This window comes from Corticium candelabrum, chromosome 3 (assembly GCF_963422355.1).
Source record: "Corticium candelabrum chromosome 3, ooCorCand1.1, whole genome shotgun sequence".
NCBI classification, from domain to species: domain Eukaryota; kingdom Metazoa; phylum Porifera; class Homoscleromorpha; order Homosclerophorida; family Plakinidae; genus Corticium; species Corticium candelabrum.
The window spans coordinates 5208705-5232974 of record NC_085087.1 but is presented as its reverse complement, the minus strand read 5'-3'; the positions used below and the strand labels follow the sequence as shown (position 1 = coordinate 5232974).

The 24270-nt window shown below is 42.3% G+C and overlaps 5 protein-coding genes across 7 annotated transcripts; all 5 read right to left on the bottom strand.

Moving 5' to 3' along the window:
• Positions 1-176: 176 nt before the first annotated feature.
• LOC134176818 (uncharacterized) lies at positions 177-3664 on the bottom strand. 2 transcript variants are annotated; one of them, XM_062643477.1, is made up of 9 exons: positions 3450-3664; positions 3039-3380; positions 2308-2577; positions 1628-2194; positions 1521-1568; positions 1371-1463; positions 1265-1313; positions 602-860; positions 177-537 (listed from the first exon to the last, which is right to left on the bottom strand). In XM_062643477.1, the coding sequence occupies exons 1-9, from the start codon at positions 3520-3522 to the stop codon at positions 418-420; spliced, it is 1821 nt and encodes a 606-aa protein (XP_062499461.1). In that variant the 5' UTR covers positions 3523-3664; the 3' UTR covers positions 177-417. The 2 variants fall into 2 exon arrangements, with proteins under 2 accessions (XP_062499461.1, XP_062499462.1); XM_062643478.1 differs by having other exon boundaries at positions 3039-3376; positions 3450-3527.
• A 2637-nt stretch (positions 3665-6301) lies between these two features.
• LOC134177112 (uncharacterized) lies at positions 6302-9433 on the bottom strand. The gene is made up of 3 exons (XM_062643837.1): positions 9281-9433; positions 6656-7801; positions 6302-6590 (listed from the first exon to the last, which is right to left on the bottom strand). The coding sequence occupies exons 1-3, from the start codon at positions 9402-9404 to the stop codon at positions 6571-6573; spliced, it is 1290 nt and encodes a 429-aa protein (XP_062499821.1). The 5' UTR covers positions 9405-9433; the 3' UTR covers positions 6302-6570.
• Positions 9434-10513: 1080 nt separating this feature from the next.
• LOC134177485 (uncharacterized) lies at positions 10514-13796 on the bottom strand. The gene is made up of 5 exons (XM_062644269.1): positions 12932-13796; positions 12733-12850; positions 10925-11061; positions 10781-10869; positions 10514-10714 (listed from the first exon to the last, which is right to left on the bottom strand). The coding sequence occupies exons 1-5, from the start codon at positions 13284-13286 to the stop codon at positions 10649-10651; spliced, it is 765 nt and encodes a 254-aa protein (XP_062500253.1). The 5' UTR covers positions 13287-13796; the 3' UTR covers positions 10514-10648.
• Positions 13797-14794: 998 nt separating this feature from the next.
• LOC134177155 (uncharacterized) lies at positions 14795-16584 on the bottom strand. The gene is made up of 3 exons (XM_062643896.1): positions 16432-16584; positions 15075-16184; positions 14795-15016 (listed from the first exon to the last, which is right to left on the bottom strand). Exons 1-3 carry the CDS (start codon positions 16508-16510, stop codon positions 14994-14996), a joined length of 1212 nt encoding a protein of 403 aa, XP_062499880.1. The 5' UTR covers positions 16511-16584; the 3' UTR covers positions 14795-14993.
• A 3662-nt stretch (positions 16585-20246) lies between these two features.
• Positions 20247-22448, bottom strand: LOC134177170 (uncharacterized). 2 transcript variants are annotated; one of them, XM_062643921.1, is made up of 10 exons: positions 22264-22448; positions 22092-22198; positions 21763-22038; positions 21416-21691; positions 21316-21352; positions 21157-21209; positions 21004-21093; positions 20902-20941; positions 20713-20845; positions 20247-20566 (listed from the first exon to the last, which is right to left on the bottom strand). In XM_062643921.1, exons 2-10 carry the CDS (start codon positions 22183-22185, stop codon positions 20438-20440), a joined length of 1128 nt encoding a protein of 375 aa, XP_062499905.1. In that variant the 5' UTR covers positions 22186-22198; positions 22264-22448; the 3' UTR covers positions 20247-20437. The 2 variants fall into 2 exon arrangements, with proteins under 2 accessions (XP_062499905.1, XP_062499906.1); XM_062643922.1 differs by having other exon boundaries at positions 22092-22195.
• Between the last annotated feature and the right edge of the window lie 1822 nt (positions 22449-24270).

The window sequence follows — 24270 nt, the reverse complement described above, 5'->3', positions numbered from 1 at the left end:
CGACGACACAGCTTGTTGAGTCCTTGCAAATAGGTGCTTAATTAATTTAGTATAGTTGTGGAAAGGATGTGGGAAAACATGTACAACCAAAGAGCTGCAGCACGAAATACTGGCATTTGAATTTGGTCAGATTTTAGAATTTAGATAATGGAATTTAATTTATATTGGGTCACAGTACAAGTGTGCGCATTAAAGCAGCTCAGAGTACATCTATTACTCTAATCTGTAGATACTAAAGCTTGTATAGCTACTAAATTCAGAGTTTAACAGTTGCTACAACAGTCTATTCAATACATCAAATTTAACTATAAATCAATATCAAGGAAGGTATCGCTGCTAGCTCTGCTACAATTTTTAATCGAAAGTTACATGCATGCTAGCTGTAAGATTTTGTCAAGTACCTTGATTCTTTTCACACTAGAGTGTTGTGTAGACAAACTCTAGTTCTGGATACTCGGAGTTCCTCTCTGGGGTGTCGATGTGCTCCAAATTTATTTTAAATTTATTACTAGATGACGCTTCACAGATTGTATCATACTGTAAGCAACAAAATGGAATTAGGGGCTGTAAATCTTATTATTTGGGCAGGGTTTGTTAATACCTGTGGCTCGTTGGTTGTTTTTTTTGGTGCCATGGGGCTCTTTGGGCTGCTGTTTGTTGGCCATAGTTTGCTGTACGTTGGACATTGTCTTTGGCTCATGGCTTCTCCTGCAGTAAATCTTACTTTGCGTCCCTTGCGTATTTGTCTTTCGATTCGTTTCTCACACGAGGGAGGTGACGTTTGACTTTTAGGAATTTGGGGTGGAATTTGTTCTAGAGCAGGGTTGGTTTCTTCTACCATGAAATTCTCATTTGCCCATCTAGGAAAGACGTTATAATTGGTAAATTTGACATGGATTGAAGTGTATGTGGCTACCTGGTTGGAATTTGTATGTGTGTAGTTTGTATTTGTTAAATTAGAGTGTTTTCACTGCATGGACAAACTGTGCATGTGATGTTAATCAGCTTGTCCATAACAGTATACCAGACTCTGGCTACATGTACATGTTTGTTTAGGTTGTAGGCATATAAGCATGAATGTAATCTGCTGTAGATGAAAGAATACATGTGTGCATGGTTCTTGTTTATTTGCATAAGTGATTGCATGTTGTTGTTGTTGTCGTTGTTGTTGTTGTCATTGTTATGGTTGTTGTTGTGGTGATTGTGTGCTTGTATGTGTGTGAGAGTAACGTATGGTGTGTGTTGCTTATCTGGCTGCCATTACTTTGGTTGAGCTTTGACTGCATCTTTCATTGAGGCAATCTTCCGTGCTCCTACCAAAATATACCGTTTTTCGTAATTGCTCGAATTAGTAAGATTTGATGTCTGACTTTGTTTGACAAGATGACAAGACAGTACAATGATACAGATTGCCATAATTCCAAACACCGAACAGGCAGCACCAATAAGCCAAATTGGTATATCTATGTGAAGACATTGACAATCTCTTGCTACATATCATTAGATCACGTGATGCAAACCTCTATCGATGTTAGAATTACCAGATTTTGCTGTACCCGCTGTCATCTCTGTAATAACAACAGAATTTATTTTAGTAGCAATTTATGCCTCCAACTATATGCATTGCCTGTTGGAAGTTTAGCTGCCGGGTTGCTTTCTGTAACATTTTGAAAATTGGAAGTGGGCGAGACTTTCTCATGAACTTGCTGAGTGTTTCCTTTCAGTATCATCCATTCATCTGTAGGTGTAGTCGAATGAGGCAAATTGTATGGGACATTAGAGAATAGGTTGTTTGAGTTCAAGCTCTCTTGAAGAGCACAGATTTTCTTTGTGAAATTTGCAGAGTCACACTTAACTACTAAATTCTTGTCCTCTATTATTACCAACTGAAATGTCCTTTCACTAGTTTCATAAGTGTTGTTTGCCTTTACTCGATACCAACCAGAATTACTGCTTTTAGTATCTTTTAGAATCATGTGAGTATGATTTCTTTGTATGACTAGATTCTTGAGTTCCACGTTTTCCTTGTTTTCGTCTTTGAATTTTGTCCATGTGATCATTGAAGAGGGAAATTCACTGATTGTGATTGGAATTGCAATGTTTTGATGAACATAGCCTACCAGGACTGGTTCTTTACAGCCTTGATAGAAACATCCATTTGACTTTTGGATATTTATATGAATTGTAGGCTTTACTATAAAGAAGAATTGGATTATTAATGATAGGTGTGTTTGTGTGTGTGTGTGTGTGTGTGTGTGTGTGTGTGTGTGTGTGTGTGTTTGTGTGTGTGTGTGTGTGTGTGCCCACCTTCGATAAGAAATGGTGTGCTTGCGCTAGACAGGCAGTTGCTTGCAATCATTATAAATTTGTGCCCAAGTTGTCTGATAGAATTGTTAAACGTCCAGCAGTTGCCATTTTTTACGTACAGAGATTCTGGAATTATTGTGTTGTTTGATAAAGGAGAGATGATTGTAACAGCAGGAGGAGGGATGCCACTAACGTTTCCACATATTTTGAAGTTTACTTCACTGTTGTTTGTAGTTGCTTTACTCTTGTTTAAGACTATTTCTGGATCAGCTACGTTTAAGCAAAAGAAGTTATCACACGCGCAGTACGTCACACACACACACACACACACACACACACACACACACACACACACACACACACACATACACACACACGTTACACACACACAAACACACACACACACACACACACACACACACACACACACACACACACACACACACACACACACACACACACACACAAGCATTTAGACAGGCAGACAGATAGGCATGTAGGTAGGCAGGCATGCAGGCAGACATACAGACAGACAGACAGACAGACAGACAGAAAGGCATGCAGGCATGCATGCAGGCAGGCATGCAGGCAGGCAGGCAGGCAGGCAGGCAGGCAGGCAGGTAGACAGACAGACAGACAGACAGACAGACAGACAGACAGACAGACAGGCAGACAGACAGACAGACAGACAGACAGTCAAATTTATACTTCAGCCACTGTGTTACGCTTACCTCCAAGCTTCACGGTAACCCAGGGACTCCGTTCATGCGTAATATTAGCGTTATTGCCGTTGGAGTGCTCAAGTTGAAATGCGACGTTCAAACCATCAAGCTTCTGCGTAACGTTCACTCTCAGTTGCCTGGTTTGTCTCGCAATATTAATGAGTTTGCTCTGGGCGTTAGCAATTTTTGCCAATTCTTCTTCAGAAATCTGGGTGGTTGCCGGATTCAATATCCAGTGTAGAACGTTCATGGCATTTGCACTGTTGTTATGACCAATAGCAACAATCCAGTGCCGCCTTTGATAGACAGTAAACGACTCTGAACTTAATGCAAGTTGGTGGGGTCCTCTACCTAAAAAAATTAAGTTAAACAACCATCGCGCAAACGTTGTTATCTTTTTTAAGCTCGTCCTCGCCTTACCACAACGGTAGACTCCATGGGTGATCGATACAAACAGTAAGCATACAGGAAGAACGACAAATGAATATCTCATCGCGTCGCTCGATCTCCAGACGAGCACACAGCACACGATTTATTAGTACAAACACACTCGTTCTAGTCTCACACAGCGAGCGACGTCGCTTTGTAGGTATCTTTGGTCCCGCTCGCGACGTCGACGAGTGTGACAAATAGAGTGGCCGTTCTGTTTGCGGTTGCGAGCTCGATGGTGTGATGGTGATGCGTCTTCACGTGCTCTTGGTGACGCCAAAGAGGAGGAGCATTGTTTCGCACTCGAGAGACGCCTGAGAGTCACCGACTCTAGTCGAAAGTTGACGGTCTAAGCTTTCACAATTGTTATCGAGAAAAGAAAGAGCGATTCATGTCTAGAGAGTTGCTAAGTTGTTAATCAATTTGGCGAGGTCGTTGAAAGGCAATGGGCAGCAATGGTGGGGTATCTGCTGTGTGATGTGCATGTGGGCGAGGTGCCGTTTCCTCGTTGGTGACAAAACTGATCGCATTCGTGAGTGTTGCGTGTGTCCGCAGACACGACTAGACAAATCTACTGTCATTCACGGCTCTGTTTGAATGATGCACGCAGAATGTTAGTCTGAGTTGTAGCAGTTGATCAGCCAAGTATGTCTAGAGTGATTCTTTGTAGCCCTACAATCAGCAGCACTGTTAATGAAATAGACTGGCCATCATTGGCTATCAAACACACAAGGTAGGCACTTGGCTAATCAGACATTCCACACTTGAGGCTCTAGACATACACTCTGTATTGTCTTAGGGTTTCTCTCTTTTTATCCTCATTTTTAATGGCTCATTGTATTTGTGCTACTGTATCTGTCACTTGAGTGTACAACAATATGTCATTATTTACTATTTGCACTTGTGGTAATAACATTGTATTACTTGACACGTGTGCGCACGTTATCTCACTGTCAGATGACATTTAGTGTCCTTGACTAATAAAATTTGTGTTGTTAATTAATTAAATATACTCAACATTTTGGTAATATTGAAACTTGACGCATGAATGACAAGGCAGAGGGACACATGCAAATTTTACAATAACTGTTATGACCCGTTGACTGCCCAAGAATTGCTATTGAAAATCTTTTTGATACAGACTTTTTATTACTGCAGTGCTGCTGTTCTTCTTGTATCTTTTCTGCTCATGTCGTATTCTTACTGTTATTGACCATTTTTCAAACAGCCATTCTAGACGTTTTCACTTTCCACTGCAGACGTTTTCAGGCCCCTAGGCTGTGTGGTTTTGGAGGGGGAGGGGGTTGGACGAACTGCCCACTTAGCTGTGAAGGTCTGCTTTTGATCCAAATTTGCTTGTTTTATCTTGGAGTTTTTTTACGTGTAATGTAATGTAAAAGTGGATTTAGACAAATTCAATTGGGGACTGGTTTGTTTATCGTCAAATTTCTTCTTGCAGACTGCCCAGAGCTAGAATTGACGTAGTGCACTAAGTTTAGTGTTTGCTTTTGACTCAGTCAAAGTTGCTGATCTATTATTTTCGAAAACTACTTTTGTATATTAAGACTTTTAAAATGACGCAACGTGTTGGTGACGTCATTGGTCAATTTTAATATATTACGCACCGCCCAGTTTTAACGTTAGGCAACGGCTATGGTTTTCTTGCTCTGATATCTTCTCTTTCGCATCTTGCCTCTAGCATAGAGTCGCTGGCAGTTACGTATGCACTTCCAGACAGGTATACTGGTCTTCCTTGATGTATTGACATCTACAGCTTCTTTGCTTGTACAGCTTCATTACGTCTACGGCTTCTTTTGCATCAACATCCTTGAATAATCAGAGCAATCCTTCCGTTGATCATGTCAAGTTGTTCAGGTGTTAGGACACTACGTTCAGTGCATCAGAATTTATCTGTCATTAACAATTGGCTATGGATCTTGTGTATTGTCTGCTTGATTCTAGAAACTAGTGCATGAGTACTGTAACCCAGACAGTTCCCAGCCAATGGAACTTCAAAGCTCTAATTTACTTATAAAGGCATGTTACTATCAAATGGTATTTTGGACTAGTTGGCGTTTGAGATCGATGAGAACAGAATGTTTTAGATGCTTGACATCTGTGTATTGAAAAGAGTTGTTCTGGATTCCCATGGTCAGTGTTTTACATTGCTGCTTGAGGTATCTAAGCAGCACCAAGAAGTTAGATATCCCTGAGTGACATATGTTCTGATCAATGCCTGTTAACCTGTCGTGATGTTTGATCGGTGATCTGGTAATGTAGGATGCATTTTGTTTTCTTCTGACGTTCATTCTTACAATTTTTGACTTACAACTATCTTTCAGGTTTACCCGGGGCGCGTTAAATTGTGACCCGGACTCACCCTGGCCCATAGTCTCGGGGCCAGACCCTGTTTGCGTTCACACGTTCATAGGCACCATCGGCATGCATCTCAGCTAGATGCTCAGGGTCTCAAGCACGAGTCAGTGGCGTGGTCTGTATCATAACCGAGGTTTGACCTGCATTCGAAAGTGAGCCGTGCCCGGGCATTGGGCCGGCGCCGACCTCGGCCCGAATAATTGTCGTATACACACACGGTCCCAAGTTCGGCCCCCGGGTTCCCTAACATCGTGTAAACGGGGCTATAGATGGTGAGAGTGGGAATCACCACTTCACTTAATGTCTTATTAAAGATTGCTGCTAATTCCATTCTTGAGCTGACATAGAAACGGAGTATATCCTTGGTAGCTCAATTACAGTCTTATAGTAGAGGTCCGGCCCTACTCCATGGCTAGCAGTCAGTGCATGCAAACTTATGGCGCGGATTCGTGCAGAACTGATAGATATTACGCTCGGAGACTGTATGTAATACCAATGCAGCTGCTCTAGACCACTCATAGAATACAATACACGCTTTCAAGTTGCAGTTCTAAACACCACCAGCTACTGCTACACCACAAGTGCCCGTGCTCGTACGCACTGTACCATAAAAAGACGAGATGCAATACTATCTACCTGGAATCAAGTCCGCACATATAACGAAGATCACTAGCACAGAATCACAACAGACGAGTGCGCAATCTTTCTAACTTGAACGTCAAGGCAGTTTGTAGTTCTACACATTGTGAGCCGCATCTATAAGGACACAAAATTTAATACAGTCCATTCATCAGACGGTACGATAGTCTTTGTATTCTTACTACAATTTGCGCCTGAAAGTTGAAATTCGTAACTAATGTCGTCCACACTGATAGGCGTCGTGAGGGCTATTGCAACAAACTGCATGGCAAACTTCGAGCAGTAGCTGCGGTGAACATATCTGTGGACGTCGAGGCATATCAATCCGCCTCTTCCCAGGTGATCGAAATGATCGATCCTGTAATGCAAACGCAACGGCGCCAACGGTATCAGATCCCTGGTGTCTCGACTGGTGCAGACTGCACGGATGATCAGCTGATGCTTCCCTTCTTGCCCCATCTCGTAGACAAACGAGAGGAAGGCGTTTGCCGGGTGGTGCTGTACGTTTGGAAAGTCGAATATGGTAGGCCCGGCGGCTCTGCCTCCCAGAGGTCTAGGATCGAGGAAGAGAGAATTACCAGACATTCGACGGTCTCTGCATTCCTCGGGGGCCCCCGATTTGTCGTCGTCGTGGTCTTCAAGCATCGGACCAGTGGATATGCCCGAAGGCTGAAAGCAAGGGATGCAGATCGGATCGTAGGAGCAGAACGTGCTACTGATGTTTCTTCTCGCTAGACGCAGTCCCTTTATTTCAAAGGGCGAACGGTCGTCGTCGTCGTCATCATCATTTTTGGAAGCTCGTCTCAGCCAACGAGAACACTTACCCTTGCTGCGTTCTCGTATAGTCCATTCGTGAAGACTGCAGAAGTCTGTGCGTATTCCGCAGTCGTCCTTTTCAAAGTCGCATTTTAAAGTTTTGGGTACGAGATACGGATTGCCTCTGTCGCAGAGTTGGGGACCTCCAAACTCAACGTCGCTCAATGTAATAATATCGTTGTCCACTGCCTTGATTATGATCTCAATTCTAAACGTCTGACACTGATCACGTTTATACCTGATGTAGGTATGTCTGAAACATTTCTTTTCTTGCATTTTTGGGAGCCTGAAGACTGATAGTCTCGTCCCTGTTTTCTGCAAACGCTTGCCTTCTAGATCCTTGTAGCAAAAGATCACAGTTTTCAGCAGGACCTTGGTGTTTTGACAGGAGATGTCATACTTGAATGCAATATAGGCATTGTTTTCACTCCACATCAGTCGTGGCGACCTGATAAATTGGATTCCTGTTTTGATCTTTATGCTGGGATTAATACCGTACAACATGCTCTGTGCTACAAACGGAAAGAGAAATATTGAATATTGATAAATCATAGCAGACTTGTGTAGATAGAACGCTGTTACACTGGCTGCATGCAATTTTATTTCTTATTGTAAAGAATTTGTAATTATTTGAATGTGAAATATTTGTAATTATTAAAGCCAGAGGGGCGTACCTGGGGCATTTTATGTGTCAGTTCTTTTAGTGCGCTAGTGGACCTCCCAGTCAGTTCAACATGCTCTATTCTAGTGAATCTATTTTATTAGTTACCAGGTCTATTGGAAATCATTCGTAAATATGCATAGTATACATGTAATAATAATGATAATAATAATAATAATAATACTAATAATAATATTTATTTTCTATCGCATCACACACAGTAATGCAGTTCCCACCGGGGCATACTAACACACGTACAACACACATGTAAATACAGTAACAACACAAGACAAACTACCTCCCTTCAACCCTTACTACGACATTCCTAACTGTAACTTTATGTCAACTTCCAGAAAAAGAATTCTTTTACTAAGCCATTTATTGAATGAAATGATAATGATATATACACTGCACATTACGCTACAAAGAGTCTTGGAGTCTAAGTCTGCATCTCGAACTTGAGACCCAGGCCAGCACTTCAGCAGCTACAGCTTCTGTGTATACAGCTGGTGCAAATAGTGCATGCAGATTCAGCAGAGGCAGATTGAGGATGGTGTCTAGTAGGGTGCGAAACAAAAACTTAGGAAATTGCTGCTGCCAGACATTCTATTCCAAGATATTGAAATTCAAGCGTTGACAGTGATGAATAGGACACAATCTAGGTGGTTGGGTATAGAGGTAATGTAATTGTTGTTTAATACGAGACAGCTAAAGCTCTAATAACGAACCATAAGTGTTCAAAAATTACAATTAATATTATACATTTAAAATATATAAACTACAAATTTGTGCCTCCGGAACAAGTACTCTGGAATGAGCACACCTCTGGATTCGCCCTTGACTAATTGGTCATATACATGCAGCAGTATACTGAACAAGCAGACCTCTGACTGAAGTGGGTCGGTTCATTCTCAGCCCCTCGAACCCCCATACACCATGGTACGCACTTGGAGAGTTGAGGCCGCTCAGCACCTTCACTATATCTCATCATATATTGCTAATTCATTGTGACAATATTTGAGTTTTGCATGGGCCCCTTGCCAATTCATTGTGAAAATATTGGGGTTTTACATGGGCCCCTTGGCCCACACGGTTGCTAACTTCTTACACCGGCCTATACTCATAGATTTTTCTAGCTGGCCTGCATCACTCATACATCCTGTAATGATTACTTGTCTGGCTTGTCCTGTCAGCAAGATGATATGAATGATGCAGATCCACAACCACACGTGTTATTAAAATTTATTCAAGAATACTGAAGTAGGTAACTGATTGTTCGAGGAAGACGACTGGCGGTACCGACCAACGCAAGCCAAACAACTCGACATACCTCTAGTTTTCGCCTTTTTCGCAGCAGATGCTATCCTTCCGAACGAGTTTGAACCAGTGGCTGTCGACGCGGCAACGATCGCTGCTACGAGAAGAAACAAGGCGAACCGCTCTCCTTTCGTCATGGCTACTCCAAAGCATGGACTGAACTGCTTTGCCGTTGGCTTACTATAATATTATGGTTGCGTAGCTCCTCCTATTCAGGAAAGGCGTGCACCCACAAACAGCAGAGAGAGACGGATATAGACTAGCATTCGTTGACGTAATATACAGAGATGCGCAGAACGTTTATCAAGGCCGCGGGGAATCACAGAGAAAAGTCCAAGATGCGATCGGCTAGTAAATCGACGTTGTTTACTCGGTGGTTGTTCTGGGAGACAATTAGTCACGACCGATAGGGAGGGCTTCTTCTGGGGATTGCCGCTAGTCAACGGAATCCTAACGGCTGACGCCTTCACAACAGGGGAAACTCTGGGAAACTCTAGACCCAACGCGCAGAAATTTTTTGAAACCTCGATATCCATTTTTGTGAAATACTAGACGGCGAGTCCAGTAGCTATTGGAACACACGATAGCTCTAGGAATGAGATTTTCTACCAAAGAGACGGTATGTGTAGAATATTTATTTCAACACTAGTAGTGGGATATTAAAATAATGGCGCCACGTAACACTACTTATGATTATGCAGGCTTGCATGTCTTCAGTAACACCAACATGGCGAGGTGTAGGAGATCATCTCAGAAAAGAGTTTAGCAATCTAGCTCAGTTTTCTAATTTTATAGCAGGATTTTCATCTAGGCATAATTGCAATAGCTTTTCCTTAGTTAACCGAATTTTTACATAAACTGGAAGAAACCGCTTTCTGTTTCCGTATTATTTGGCTGTGCGCTTCCTGGTGCAGTTTGACGATTTGACATTGCATGTGCTTTATTGTGTGTTCACCTTTTCATTTTTGTGTGTATTTCGCGTCTTTGCCCTCAACCATGCATTTGCTTGGGTTAGCTGTTGGAGCTAAGACTTCCTGATCATACAGAATAATGTACTGACTTTTTTACAGGTAAAGATAAGTTTGCAGGTAATTAATTTGACAGGCTGCCACGAAATACGTATACAGTGCACGCACGCCTGCAAAGTGTGTGTGTGTGTGTGTGTGTGTGTGTGTGTGTGTGTGTGTGTGTGTGTGTGTGTGTGTGTGTGTGTGTGTGTGTGTGTGCTTGCATTGGATTGTTTAAATTAGGCAGGTTTTATTCAATAAGCATTTAGAAGATGATGCCAACAAACTTTACGTTAGTATTGACAAACATCTTACTTTATCAGTTCAAGCACTGACCAATCTATTTACTCAATTTACACCAGAGTTTCAGTTCATTAGACATAAGTTGACAACCTATTTGACTCTGGAGACTGGCTTCTTTCAGGATCAATAGCCACCACCTGAACAACAAAACACTCAACAATCTCAAACAGCTGGTATCATTACATAGACAGCGATTTTTCTACCTTATGTGTTTTGCCGTTTGCTGTATTATTTTCTTCTCTGTTATTGTCATCTTCTCTTGTTGACTGTAGTGGATGCAAATAGGGATTCTCTGAGGAGACATTTGACAGTAGCTGATTTGAATTAGTCTCAATTACTGTACAAACCTTCATTATTGAGGCGATCCATTATGACATGTCCTGGTGTTGTCATGTAAGGATTTACTTGATAGGCATTCTTGGCAGGCTCTTCTCTATTCCTGTTTACTTCATGGGTATGGATTTCGTCATAGATATGTGGTGGTCTAAAATAATGGAAGGCTATGCAGGGGTGTCCCCAAGATTTTTGTAAGGCATGGCGGAAATTGTTATAGTCACGCCCTCTCTAAATGTTTGGGCCACGCCCATTCCAATTTTTATGGTGCCCCCTCCATGAAAGCTTTGATGCAGGTTTGCTTACACTGAGATGCCACAAGCTGTTGTCATGGAATGCTCAAACACAAAAGGAACAAAGTGGTTTATTTTGTAGTTCACTGTGCTTGACCACATTATTGCCGAGCATAGCGAGGCTTCTAATCCAGGTCGCACAACAGATATGGGCGTGGTCCTATATGGGTCTCCATCGAGCTTTGTGTGTGTGTGTGTGTGTGTGTGTGTGTGTGTGCGTGTGTGTGTGTGTGTGTGTGTGTTTGTGTGTGTGTGTGTGTGTGTGTGTGTGTGTGTGTGTGTGCGTGCGTGCGTGCGTGTGTGTGTGTATACACAAATCTCAAATTTCTCCTCCCCACGACTACGTTTCATGATAGGACCTATCTTAAAAAATCGTTACCTTGTTCGACTACAGATGAGTCTAAGAACGATTCATGCCAGTGACCAAACCACGAAGAAAATGCTTCATGCATTTCCGACGCCCCATCGTTTTGTATTGTAGCTAGGGACTGTGTGTATGTGACAACCAAGAAACACCTTCAGGAGTTGTATGCCACCTACAGTGAACTATTCACACGTCCTGTACTACAGTATGATCAATCCTTTACTACACTGTGCTGCATCTAACACTGTTGATAGCCAGTGTTTGCTGATATCAATTTCTATGTCAGTAAATACCATACTGCTGTCGTTACAACGGAACTGACTGCATACCTATACTGTACATTTTTATTGTCTTGATCACGATCACAAAACGACGATCGACTACCTATACCAGGCCTATATACGTAATCTAAACTACTAGGAAGTTCGCATGTTTGCTGCCATGACAGCTAGGGTTTCAACAAATACGTATTGCCTAGCTAGGACTCAGCGTTTAGTAGACGATCTGTAAACTCCAGTTGGACGTGTTACTCACGAACGCGAGGCGCCTACGGATACCATAGAACTAGTAACCCTTATAGCCCTTGGAAAATTTCCAGACCTCAAGAAGCTGAGAACCTAGTAAATAGGATAGGAAGGGCCAGATATCTACAGAACTCAGTTTGATACCAACAGATGACCTAAACAGGGGGCGGGTGCTGACAACCACTATTGATCTTTTGAGTACTTTTATTACATACCATATGACAGTCTTTGTCCTAATTGCTCTTATCTTCAGACCAAGCATCCCAAGAACTACTCAAACAACTTCCACTTTAAAATACAAATACAAGTCTATTGTCTTCATAGCTAATCACTGTCTAGTCATGCAGCAAAGCATGGCGGGCCTGTACCAAGTGGAAGCCAAGGCATGGCGGAGCGCCGTGCCTTTTGTATGCTGGGGACGACCCTGCTATGCATGTAATACAGTATTTGTGTGTGTGTGTGTGTGTGTGTGTGTGTGTGTGTGTGTGTGTGTGTGTGTGTGTGTGTGTGTGTGTGTGTGTGTGTGTGTGTGTGTTTCTGTGGTGTGTGTGTGTGTGTGTGCAAGTGTGTGCAAGTGTGTATGTGTTCGTGTGTGCGTACGTGAGTGTGATTTACTGCGTCGCATGAATACGTGACTGTACCTTCTCGAATTTCTTAAAGCTTTTATCTTCTTTTTAGCTGTAACTATCACCATTACCACAGTCACTAGCGCAAGCAATGAAACCATAGCTGAGGCCAAAACAATCCATAACATGAAATCTATATACATTGAGAAATGATGGTAGAAATTAGGATGTGTGAGAAGACACACAAATAAATTGATTTCAAATTATAATTTACCAGTGTCTTTGTTTGGGCTTGTTGCAATTGGAAACGTTTGAGCCATAGTTGTTGGCAGATTCGAATCTCTTTTGACGGTCGAGAAAAATTTTACGTACTCTGTCGTCGTCTCTCTCCTTGTACTATTGGTGATGTCATTGCCAAGTGTGGCAGAGATCACGGTAGGCAGCAACGAACAATTTTCACCTCGCCTCTCAGCTGTAGAGAAAGATCTGACAGCGTGTGTTCGAATACATTTACCGTGGTCTTTACCTGTAATGGAAATCTCGTCCGTGCCAAAGCAATTAGACGACGTCGCTGTCACAGTGTGACAGCAATTGATGGGCAAGCAAATGTTGCCATTCGATGCTGCCATCCAGACTATCTTCTCCTCATCGATTGCAGTGAAGGATGGGGTTGGACTACCTGTTACATTGAAACATATTTTTCGAACGTTTGTATTCCTGTTGTTGCTGCATTCTGTCGACCAATAACCAATTCTCGGAGGCGCTAAGCATCAACCAGATTGATTGTGGTGTCGAGCAACCAGCTGTCTATACTCTGGTCTTACCTCCAGGTTGAATTCTAACCAGTTGGCTCTTTGGTCGTCTACCATATCGATACCAAAATTCGTTGCTCGTTGAAACGGTGTCATTCAACCATAGCTGGAGTTGTAGACGATTCTTGGCTGTAACACTGTAGACCTTGTTACCGTGGTCTGTCAGAGGCCGTCGTTTCCAAACGAGCTTGTCTAGCTGTTTTCCCACGTTGATGACTGATAGCATCACGCGCGAATTTGGCCACCAGTAGAGAGTGACGCGAGCACTCGCGTTTGTGACAGATGGAACGAGGTAGTTGTTTGCTTGAAGAAAAGGGATATTGAACTGATGAGTATACACACCTTACCCTTTATGTGGCTCTTGATGCGAACTTACTGCATACGGGAGCGCTTGAATTCATTGAAGCGGGAACGACGGCCGGTAAGAAATACAGCGAAATAGAGACGAACGCTAGACGGGCGTTCATGCTTCGGACGTGAACGCGTAGAAGACTACAATACAGACTGAGGACGTTTTACCACGTCGTGTGGTTTGATGGTCAGTTAGCTGCGTCTTACACCTGAGCATCCGCCAACACGTCAGTGTTGCAATCACGTTCACTCCTCCGCAGTGTACCAGTCGATTTTGTTAGCCTAGTTATGATTTATTGAAACGAGAAGAAAGCGATTGGAGTGGCTGTAATGGAGCGACGCTTGCTCGTTTGGGTCTTCACTTCTTCTGTTTCGGCTTTCGGCGTGTGACGGAGGTGTTCAGTCACCTTGTCGGATGACAGGAAGTGTTTGTTAGCGCCTTTTGTGTCTATTGTGAGCTTAATGAAACTTCTTGAGACTAAAAAGGAATTTGTTAGTAATGTGGTTAGACATACGTACCGATTCACGTTTGAACGATTTCTGGAATCATTGAATTTCTAATGTAAATGTTTGTTTCTGTATTTATTGACTTCATCACTGTCTGAATTTTAAAAAGGAATGTTGTTACTCTAAGTGCTTTGGTTTACTTTGCAGGAGAATGTGAGGTGAATGCGTGTGACCGCTCGTGTGACCGCTCGTGTGACCGCTCGTGTGACCGCTCGTGTGACCGCTCGTGTGACCGCTCGTGTGACCGCTCGTGTGACCACTCCTCTGTTTCGGCCCGTGCGCATGTGTAAGAAGGGGGCGTGGATTGATGAAGGCGGTGGTACCGTAGATACCGGTGGTACTGTACCTGTGGTGGCGTTTATGTAAAGGTGAGATTTACAGTTTTAAGTTAATTTAAAGTGAGATGTACTATTTTCTTGGTTCATGATTGTGATGATGGTCACCGGTGTTCAGAAGCGTTAGTAGTGTACGTGTTATTTGGTCAGACACCATGGAATCATATTTAGCTCAATACGTAACATCAGCTGTACTCCTGGAGCATCATGTCTACGTATCTAACAAATACCAATTTATGCATATACTGCAAACCATCTACCAGTCCAAGACTGCTGCTATAAGTTTTTTTCTAAGAAGTGTCCGGAGATATTTCTGTCTTTGCATATTTGTCTAGCCGTTATTAACAAACTCATCTGCAGTAACAAAACATGAAGTTAAACATAGAAATTTTGTTACAAGTCCCAAACGTACCACAAAATGTTGATCCTAGACTGGGTGCAAATAGGATGTTGTCCACTGTAAGGGCTGTATCGATTGCACCGGCTTGCAGTTGAATGACGAATGTGGAACACATTTCTGATGTCACAAACGTGTGTATATCTAAACAGATCGTTCCTCCGCGACCTTCTCGGTCAAAATGTGGAATTACGAAGTGAAGGCTATTTGGACCAAGAGGAAGAAAATCATTAGCAGGGCTTGAAGTACAAACCGCTGCAATTATGAGATAATGGAGACCTCCTTGTTGCATTTCAAACTGTAAGGAGAGAATGGCGTTTACAGGGTCGTGCTGGACTTCTGGGAGATCCGCCACTGCAGGACCGACTATCTCACCGCTTACTTGGGGATCGAGTGAGAGCACTCTTCCCATTGATTGACGTTTACCGTGAAATATGGAAACAGATTTGGGTCTCGGAAGAGTATAGAATGGTTTAACAACAGAGAAGCCCGATGCCTGAAGACTTGGAATACCGACGGGGAAAACGCATTGTAACGTCATGAGTTTACTCTTCTGGAGAGGATAACCATTTTTTCTCCTTGGACACGTGTTGTGAGTCCATCGTGAAGCGAAGTTAGTGAATTGGGAACGGTCTTGAATAGTCCAGTCTTTGACGCCACATAAGTTGTTGCGTACTCCAGAGTCTCCTCTCTCAAAGTCACACCCGGTTGTAGTCCTTACGACTCCTTGACAAGAATCTTTGTCCATAAAAGACATTTCATTAATGGTTAATGATCCAACTTTTGTCGACAGAATCATCGACAAACGAACAGTTTTACACACGCTTGGAAATTTCTTTTTGATAACCATGGGTAGACATTTTCGTAGAGATGATACTTCGTTTGAGAATTCGAGAGTAAGGCGAGATATTAGAGATTTCGCAAAGAAACGCCCCTCTAAGTCACTGTAGCATCGATATATTGTTAGCAGGTGTGTGCTGTATACAGGCTTTGTCACTTTGTAAAGAACTTTTAAGACAGAGTTGCTTTCGTCTACCAGAAGCAACGGAGATCGAATGGTGACAGGACGCTTATCAATAGTAATGTTGAGATGGGGTCCGAAGAGGTCGATAACTTTGAGACTTCCTGTATAACAGAGGAAGAAGGGTGTAAACGAATTAGCAAGTCTAAATAAACTGTCCCTGCAGTGCTTGCATGCTGTCAAAGCAAGTGTAAATCGTAATGGAGCATGGTTGCAGACAGAGCACACACTCAAAGAGCAAGCAAGACTCCACGACAATCGAACTGCAGCCTTTTGCTATTTGATAACTGCCTCGATCACGACATCAGACCACAATTATTTAGATACCTTTGTGAGAGAACGAGTACTGACCTGGTAGACCGTTTCCAATGCTGATGAAAGCTGAAGAGAGACTAATAGATAACGCAACGATTACTCCCAGCCTAGGCATCTCCAACTACAAGTCAACTCTGAGGTCAAGGTAGACTGGCTGCATGGATAGGAAACTGCTGTATATATATACAGATGTACAGGGGCCGGCCCAGTTGCTGACTCATGAATACGTACAAATCGAAGTTCGTGTGTACATTACTAAGGACTCTAATTATATTAGTGAGTTGAGTCGAGTCCCTGTCTCGTTTCCTTATGAGTAACTTCTGTTAGAACCGGATCTGAAACGCTTTGGTCGACTTCAAGCTTTCATAGCAAATGGTGCAGCTGTGACCACCGCCCCATACCCCCAAGCCACAAGTAATCGCCCTGTGACCACCGCCCATACCCCCAAGCTACGAGTAATCGCCAAGTTGATAGGTCAATACAGCAATTGTGCTTAGTTTGAAGCCTGTCATTGACGCACCTGATGAGATCACACCCTTTTTGAGAAAAAGGCGTGTGTTTCCAGCTAGCAGAGGGTGCATACCCGAATGACAGTGCACCTCCATTCTAGTAACAAATACAAGTGCAAACATTGCAGTTCTGGTGATGCTCACTAGGTGAATTTATCTTACAAGTTTAGACAACATTTCAGATGAACTTTGATGGGTGTGAGGAAAGAAAATGTTTGTGATTTTACGACAGCCTGAAAATGTGGTTCCATTTTTGTTCTGTCAGAGAGGTTCCAGTTTATTGGCCTAAAATAGCACTCAGTGTTTGTTCACAAGGTCTTTGTGTTTGGGTGCGTACTTTGAATGCAAAATTAGTTTATTACCTCTGGTGTGGTCTGTCTAGGAGTGAATTTTTTTAATGCAAGGGTTAATTTATCACCTCTAGTGTGTTGAGTGTTTGATTGCGCATTTTGAATGCAAGGGTTAATCTATCACCTAGTGTGGTCTGTTGATTGCACATGTTTCTGAAATCATGACCAGACTATCATAGGTCTCTTATAAATTACATTAATTGGTTTCCTGAAAGCGTTTAAAGAGTCTGTGCAAAATAATATGTAGACCTTTTAGGCTATCTATCTAAGAGTGAGCCTAAGTTGTTTCTTGTAGCTAAAGGAAATGACTGCACGTGTCTCTGGTTTGTGTTTACAATGCGCGTTGATGTGGTATTGTCGCATTGGGCTGGTATGTGTCCATGATTTTCTTTTGCTTGACCTCTCTTGTTGTTCTTCTTGATGTTGATGCCCCCTCAAGAGACAACAATGATGCATACTGCTTGAAACCACGGCAACGTTGTTTAGCACTTGTAGATGCTGTGTACAAGGCTGTCCTAAGAATTGTTGTTTATTCACCTGAGGGGTTGGCAATTGTTTGTTTCTTGTTGAATATTCATGTCTTCTAGATTAGAAATAGCAAATGGCCAAAGGTGGTGGAAGTCTGCAATGACCAGCTGTTCTACAACTCTAGTCTACGTATGAGTACTGCAGGACAAGGGACAAGGGATTGTTGTCTAGAATGAATATGTTGATAGGGTTGAATGGAGTTTGCTTTTCTACTGATGTTTGTTTCACTATACACTAACGGTTTGTAACCAGATTATGCAAGGCAATATCTTGGTGTATCATTTTTTGATTTCCTGGACACGAGGATAGTTTTGTTTGAATGGGCGCGGTCTGTACCTTCCTTGCATCCTATTGTTTGGTTACGCTTATTGACTGGGCCTTCATGTCATTGAGCATTTGTCGCGGAGACTTCAGTCTTTACTGCACGTGAAGAACACTATCTGCAATTACCTGTCACTTTACATTAACAAAACAAACAAAACAATTGCCTATCAGGCTTGTGGCTAATTTTCGTGGGTAATTTTTCACTTCAAAATTTGTATTTTTATCATTGAGGTTCATCTGCAGGTTTTGATGTCGTTTCAGACCGCAGATTTTTGAATGCCTAGCATTTGATTCTGCGTTTATCTTTGCAGATATCGAAACGCCATGCTGTTAATTAATCTAGTGATGCTATGTAGATGACTAGGGTTACCAGACACTCTGTCTCATTGTTTTCCTCTGGCCTCTTTAGTCTACCACTGTCTTCTTCGTGATCTCTTCATCTCACTCAACACGTTGCTTATGACAAAAATTCTACTTGGGCGTCTGTGTGCGGGTTAGCTTCTTTTAGAATAGCTGCTTTGGTGGCAACAGGTTGGCAGGCTAAGCTGTTATGAGTTGGTGTTTACAACAATAGTAGTGGTAAGATACTCTGTTTGCATTACCCAACCTTGAAGACTGGAATACCACGTACAATATGTATGGTGTATTGAAGGGATAATGATGCAATTTAATCAATGCGTGACACTTTAGGGTTAATTAATTAACAGATGACTACAGTGATTTGCATTACATGGGCTGCAAAGGTTACAGTACGACGCGCCTTATGATCTTGTGCAACTTTTGGTTTCCATATCCATTTTAGGTGGCGAGGCTTGCTTAACTTCATTGTTTAGTTGACAGGCTGGGGATTTCAGGGTGTCTTATTGAACTGAATCAGTAAAGACGAGCGCTTAAAGCTAATTAGTATCTGGGGGCGTAGGAAGTACAACCCAGAAAGGAACAAGAACAGGCGCAATCAACGTTGGGGAGTTTTGTTCTATTTGTAGAGTGGGCGGCAGAGATTGCATGGGGAACTTTTGTATAGATTAAAGCTCTACCCTTTCATTTTCTGCAATTAGAGTTGACGTCGACTTGTCTTGAAAACAATGGTGTATCCAGATATTCTGAAACTGTTAGGCGGACATAAGTGTACAGTACTGGTAACATATGACGCCACAAAACAAAAATTCAGAAATATGTTAACTTAATTACTTATCACTGATAACGAAATTGACCAAATTTGCCTCGGCTCGGACACCTCGGGAAATTTCATAGTAAATGGAGATCCTTCCACCGACTCATCACCTCATGTGTGTGACTGCCGGCTTGTATTCATCCCCTATTGACGGCGCAAACACTACCAAGGAACTGAAATTTCTGACTAGTTGATGCTTTTCCATGCGTACTGTACTTCCGGTCTCAAAAGGGGTAGGTGCGCGCCTGTTGCACCACCCTCTATATCAGCCACTGTCAATGTAAAATTGCTTTATCACGCATGCTCTGTCGTGTCAACTTTTTACGCAGCAGCACTCATATCTACTTTTTATGAACATTCATGTTGTGGACAGATTAGTACATCGATTGCCATTTGATTTGTTGATCATCTCAATTTACATGCATGTTGGCAAACCAGGGGCGATGGACCTGGGGGGCTGAGGGGCTCGGGCATCTTCAATTTGAGCACAACCTCTATTTTCTGTAAGCAAACAGTATGTACCCTCGTAGTTCATGCATGCACTCCAATGTCATTTCATGCCCCGCCCCAACTTGCAAGTCGCTCCGGCCGTTTCTACAGACAATTGGCATTGCGAGCCCGTTATCGCTGTATAGATCTACAAGACGACACCGAACTTATAAGTAGAGATTAATGTTTGTGCGAGGCATCTTGTGACGGGATCAGAGGTTCGTTGGTATTTGGTCTGGGCACGCGAGGTTGGTATCATCAGATCTAGAGCCTCTATATGCGTCGGTCTCTGGGTACCATCACAGCCTCATATCCAGGCCCTCATGCGTAGCCGGATACGAGTATCGTCACCCACAGTTGAAATCTTTCTGTTGGAGCTGTAACAAAGATATCACTTGAATAAAACAAGAATCTTGTAAAAACTTTATATGGACGCTTCCGTTTGAACATAAGAATTTTTGACTCTGGAGGTGTGGATAATTTTAACTCTAATGTTTATTATCTATCACACGAGTTGCAAATATGCTTACAAAATTATTATCAGTTATCCTATGGACCATGCAGAAGGATGAGACAGAGAGTCACTTTTCCTAATCAGAGTCACAATGAATTACAATAAGCTTACTAGTTTTGAATGCAAACTACTGCAACTACTGTATACTATTATTTCAGTTTGCATAGACACGGTGCCTCGGCTGGTCTTTGTTAATGGTCGTGTAAGTGACTGTACTGCTGTGTGTTTGAGCCTCTGGGGACGTTTGCAGAGCGTCAGGATCCAACTCAGCATAGTGGACAGTCTGTATACAAAGACACAACATTCATGTTCGTGTAATAGAAGATTGCAGTGATTTACCTCCTACACAAACCATCTAACTCATGAACTGTACGACAGTTCAGTGTTTGAGTTGAAGTGCATGCGCAAGGATTAAAGGTCACAACTAACCTGCTTTACAGAGTATGGTGTGGGTGTATCGTCTGAATTGAACGTTGACTCTGCTTCTTCACCGGCATTAGTAGTGGCATCAGATGAAGGGATTATTGGTTGAGCGTAACAAGGCTCAGGTGGCAAATCGAGTCTAAACGAATCCAATTAAAATAGATAATTGTATGCATAATGTGAGAAGTTGGTTACTCTTCAGCCGTTTCAATGGCGTCTTTTGATGATCGATTGTCTAGTCAAATTGTTGTTTTTATGGTTTATGTCTTAGACATGTTGCTGTATATTCTGACTTACGTTTGAGGTAACGATACAGAAAGATGGTGAGAAGAACAACAACAGAGACACTGAAAATTGCAATTAGTGCGTACAGCAAAGCCAAGTATCCTGTAAAACAGATAGAACCGAATTAGATCAGGCTGTGACTTTCTATTTGTACGATCAACTTGCCAGGTACAGAGTCATCTTTGGTTCCTTGGGGACTCTCTGTATTAGGCAACACTCTAGACACACGACATGTACATACAACAGTAGGAATGTCCATGTGTTTTGTACAAGATGCAGATTCAACTGATCTCAAATGTCTGTGACATGAGCATTGGAGTTTACCTTGAAGCTGACATCCTGCTTGACTTTGTGTCTACATCTGCACAACCACAATACTCGTATTTATATAGAATCTGATCAACATTATGGAGTTTATTCTTACTTTCTAAATCTGCCAAAGAGAAAGTTATATTTTTCTCTCCAAAGCAATTATGTGCACATATAATGATTTCTCCTTTATCGTTCCTTTTCCTCTCATCAAAGGTGAGACACTCTGTGTCCTCCATGTTGTACGTTTCATAGTCTTCCTTTGGCAGCCTTTGCTCATTCATGAAAACTTCAAAATCGGGCTTTGGGATTCCCATCACGTCAACACAGATATGTACTGTAGAATTTTCTTTTCTTTCTTTTGTGAGATTGCTTGAAATACTTGGTTCAGCTAACGAGAAGCATGTAACGCAACAAATATATAAGCTACGTTATGGTTTGTTGGTTGCTGACAGTGTTTACCTCCCAGATAAAGGGTAACGTTTTCTGATTTAGAGACATTGTTCTCATTGTTGTTGACAGTGTAGTACACTACTAGACTGTGGAATGAAGCGTTTAATTTTTCTATTTTCAATTCATTCGTTGTATTTGTTGCATTTGGAAAGTTGGGCATTGTTATCATTATTCGTGTATTGTCATTAGAATTTGGTTGAAGTACAACGGCTTGTCCCTCTAGTAGGTATACCACAAGATTTTCCGATCCTACCATCAAGGGTACTTGGGAGGTCTCATTGCTCTCTTTAGAAACCCACTGTTTACTAAATTTTATGAAATCATTACCGTCTACTTACCTTTTAGACATACCGGTGGATGTTTGGCAGATGAAAATCTAGTGACGTTATATAAGCTGAGAGCGAGAGATAATACAACAGTTATCTTGTTCATTGGAAGCGTTCTACTAAACAACAACACGTGAACGTGAGAAATGGTATCAAATGGAACTGAAACGATAAAACTGCTTACCTCCGTTGTCTGACTCCTGCTGGAGTTTTGATTTATACGAAATAGGCGAAAGCGCAAATTGAGAAAGGAAAGGAGGTTCGATCCGGCGTCGTCGATGCTTCCTAGTTTGGTACCGAGAGATAGCTAGATCAACATCAATCGGAAGGTTCTGTAACAGTGGGCAGACAATAGGCTGACAACGCTGTGACCAGGATGTCCCGTATCCAGTTCACGCTGACCCCGCCTGCAACTCGACTTGCAAATTGAATGCACGCACGTAAGACTAATCGAGTTATCCTTCCTTCGACTAGAGATCACCCTCGAATGTCTAATTCAGGCACGAGGTACGCACAACAGCAATTCCATTTATGTAGGAAAACACGTTTGCTCGTAGACTCGATGCATAGAGCCTAGACGTTCACATTGCACTTTCCACTTTGCGGTGTTGTTGACGAGTTTGCAGGCGAAGGGTGACGAAACTGTTAACGCGTCACGACGTGGATGATATCGTCAAGAGCAGGACAGCAGTGGCGGATCCAGGGTTGCCCAATTTTTACCGTTTCCGAGGTGCACGAAAGTGGAAATGCCCTTTACAAAATTCTGCATCCGTTACTGTATTCCCATATGCTTTAGAAATGCTTGCATAACCGTTTGAACGACGTTAAAATTTGCGGCGTGACTCTAACAGTTTGATGCATTGCACAACATTTTCCTTCCCCCCCATTGTCAATTGATTCGAAGAGACAGGCGTTTGTATGTGCCTGCATGTGTCCAGTGAAAAGTGTCAGCATGCATGCTTTCATGGAAAGTCACTAACAACGTTACGCACTGTGCACTCGGGAGGTGTCGCTTATAGTTTGATTGATATCACACTTTTCAAGGTTTTCGAGTTGTGTGGTGCTCGTGTGTTGATCACTTGGTGATAATACAGGCATATCGCACACGTTGCTTACATGTAGGCAGGGAGTGCATGTTGCTCGAGATTTCCGAGTTTTTTTTGTAGACTCCGTCTTCAATGTACATCACTCTGATAGCATACAAATAAGTATAGAGACTACAATTGCTAGTGGAAGGTTTAGAATGCGTTAGTAAAACAGCAGAACGATCTCATGGGCTTACAGAGTGGTTTCTAGCAACGATTGTGGGTGAAATCGTGTATTTAGTCACACGTTTGCTGATATACAATGACGGGAAATCGTGTTGCGACACGCAGACACTGACTTCCGGTACTATATACGGGATAGTGTATTATTTCGTTTTTGTCTAACGACGTTAATACGGGACGTGAAAGGTAAACCAAAAAGAAAAATTTAGGAAAACAAGATGTTTAGAGTTACGATTAGAATTTTTGAGCAGCAATGCAGTGATGGTCACGAGTATACAGGTACACAGTAGGTATACCACATATTCTAATTAACGGGGGCGTAACTTACGGACAAGAATTTGAAACTGAACTTCTAATTGTTTGGTTTCAGATTTTAAATTAATAGTTGCATTAATTTTTGAATTTATTGGCAACTACTGTATAGTTTTGAATTTCAATTTTTGGCTCCGTCTTTGTTTTCCTGAAAGATGTTGCTTTCGTCCAGCATCGAGTCGAGAATAAAATTAAAAAGGACTTTTATACGTAAAGCGCATCAAGCAGTATTTATAATCCAGATTGCAGCAGATGTGAATTGGATGCACATTTCATACGCGTTGAGCCATTTCACACTAGGAAAACGCAAATTGTCTACCTAACCATCATAGACACGCCTACCCGTGTAACGTGCGCTAGAAATTGCTGTCGGTTATTATGGCTGCCAGTCTTCGCGAAGATAGTTCTCTATCTTTGGTTACAGTACTGTACGTCCATCTATAGGCAATAGGTACAGGGTAGAGAACGCTACTTCGAAGACGTTGCTGCCGTTGCGGGGAACAGGCGTCGCGAAATAGTCTCGCGTAGCCAGACCCTTACCCCACCCTCATCCCGCGCGAGAGAAATGGTCTGTTGAGGTTCCTTTGACGTTGCCATGTTGCCGCATCGCC

Bases quoted from the DNA above. Each gene is read 5' to 3' on its own strand.
- LOC134177485 (XM_062644269.1), bottom strand. From the start codon at position 13,286: ATGGCAGCATCGAATGGCAACATTTGCTTGCCCATCAATTGCTGTCAC. The intron at 11,062-12,732 runs GTACAGTCACGT...CCATTATTTTAG, and splicing joins GCTTTAAGAAATTCGAGAAG to ACCACCACATATCTATGACG. The intron at 10,870-10,924 runs GTTTGTACAGTA...ATGTCTCCTCAG, and splicing joins GGATCGCCTCAATAATGAAG to AGAATCCCTATTTGCATCCA.
- LOC134177112 (XM_062643837.1), bottom strand. From the start codon at position 9,404: ATGACGAAAGGAGAGCGGTTCGCCTTGTTTCTTCTCGTAGCAGCGATC. The intron at 7,802-9,280 runs GTATGTCGAGTT...TTCCGTTTGTAG, and splicing joins GAAAAAGGCGAAAACTAGAG to CACAGAGCATGTTGTACGGT. The intron at 6,591-6,655 runs GTAAGAATACAA...GTGTCCTTATAG, and splicing joins ACTTTCAGGCGCAAATTGTA to ATGCGGCTCACAATGTGTAG.
- LOC134177170 (XM_062643921.1), bottom strand. From the start codon at position 22,185: ATGAACAAGATAACTGTTGTATTATCTCTCGCTCTCAGCTTATATAAC. The intron at 22,039-22,091 runs GTAAGTAGACGG...GGGTTTCTAAAG, and splicing joins TCCACCGGTATGTCTAAAAG to AGAGCAATGAGACCTCCCAA. The intron at 21,353-21,415 runs GTAAGAATAAAC...GTGGTTGTGCAG, and splicing joins CTCTTTGGCAGATTTAGAAA to ATGTAGACACAAAGTCAAGC.
- LOC134176818 (XM_062643477.1), bottom strand. From the start codon at position 3,522: ATGAGATATTCATTTGTCGTTCTTCCTGTATGCTTACTGTTTGTATCG. The intron at 1,314-1,370 runs GTCAGACATCAA...ATATTTTGGTAG, and splicing joins TTGTCATCTTGTCAAACAAA to GAGCACGGAAGATTGCCTCA. The intron at 861-1,264 runs GTAATGGCAGCC...CGTCTTTCCTAG, and splicing joins GCAGTCAAAGCTCAACCAAA to ATGGGCAAATGAGAATTTCA.
- LOC134177155 (XM_062643896.1), bottom strand. From the start codon at position 16,510: ATGCCTAGGCTGGGAGTAATCGTTGCGTTATCTATTAGTCTCTCTTCA. The intron at 16,185-16,431 runs GTCAGTACTCGT...TCTGTTATACAG, and splicing joins CATTGGAAACGGTCTACCAG to GAAGTCTCAAAGTTATCGAC. The intron at 15,017-15,074 runs GTACGTTTGGGA...TTGTTACTGCAG, and splicing joins TCTAGGATCAACATTTTGTG to ATGAGTTTGTTAATAACGGC.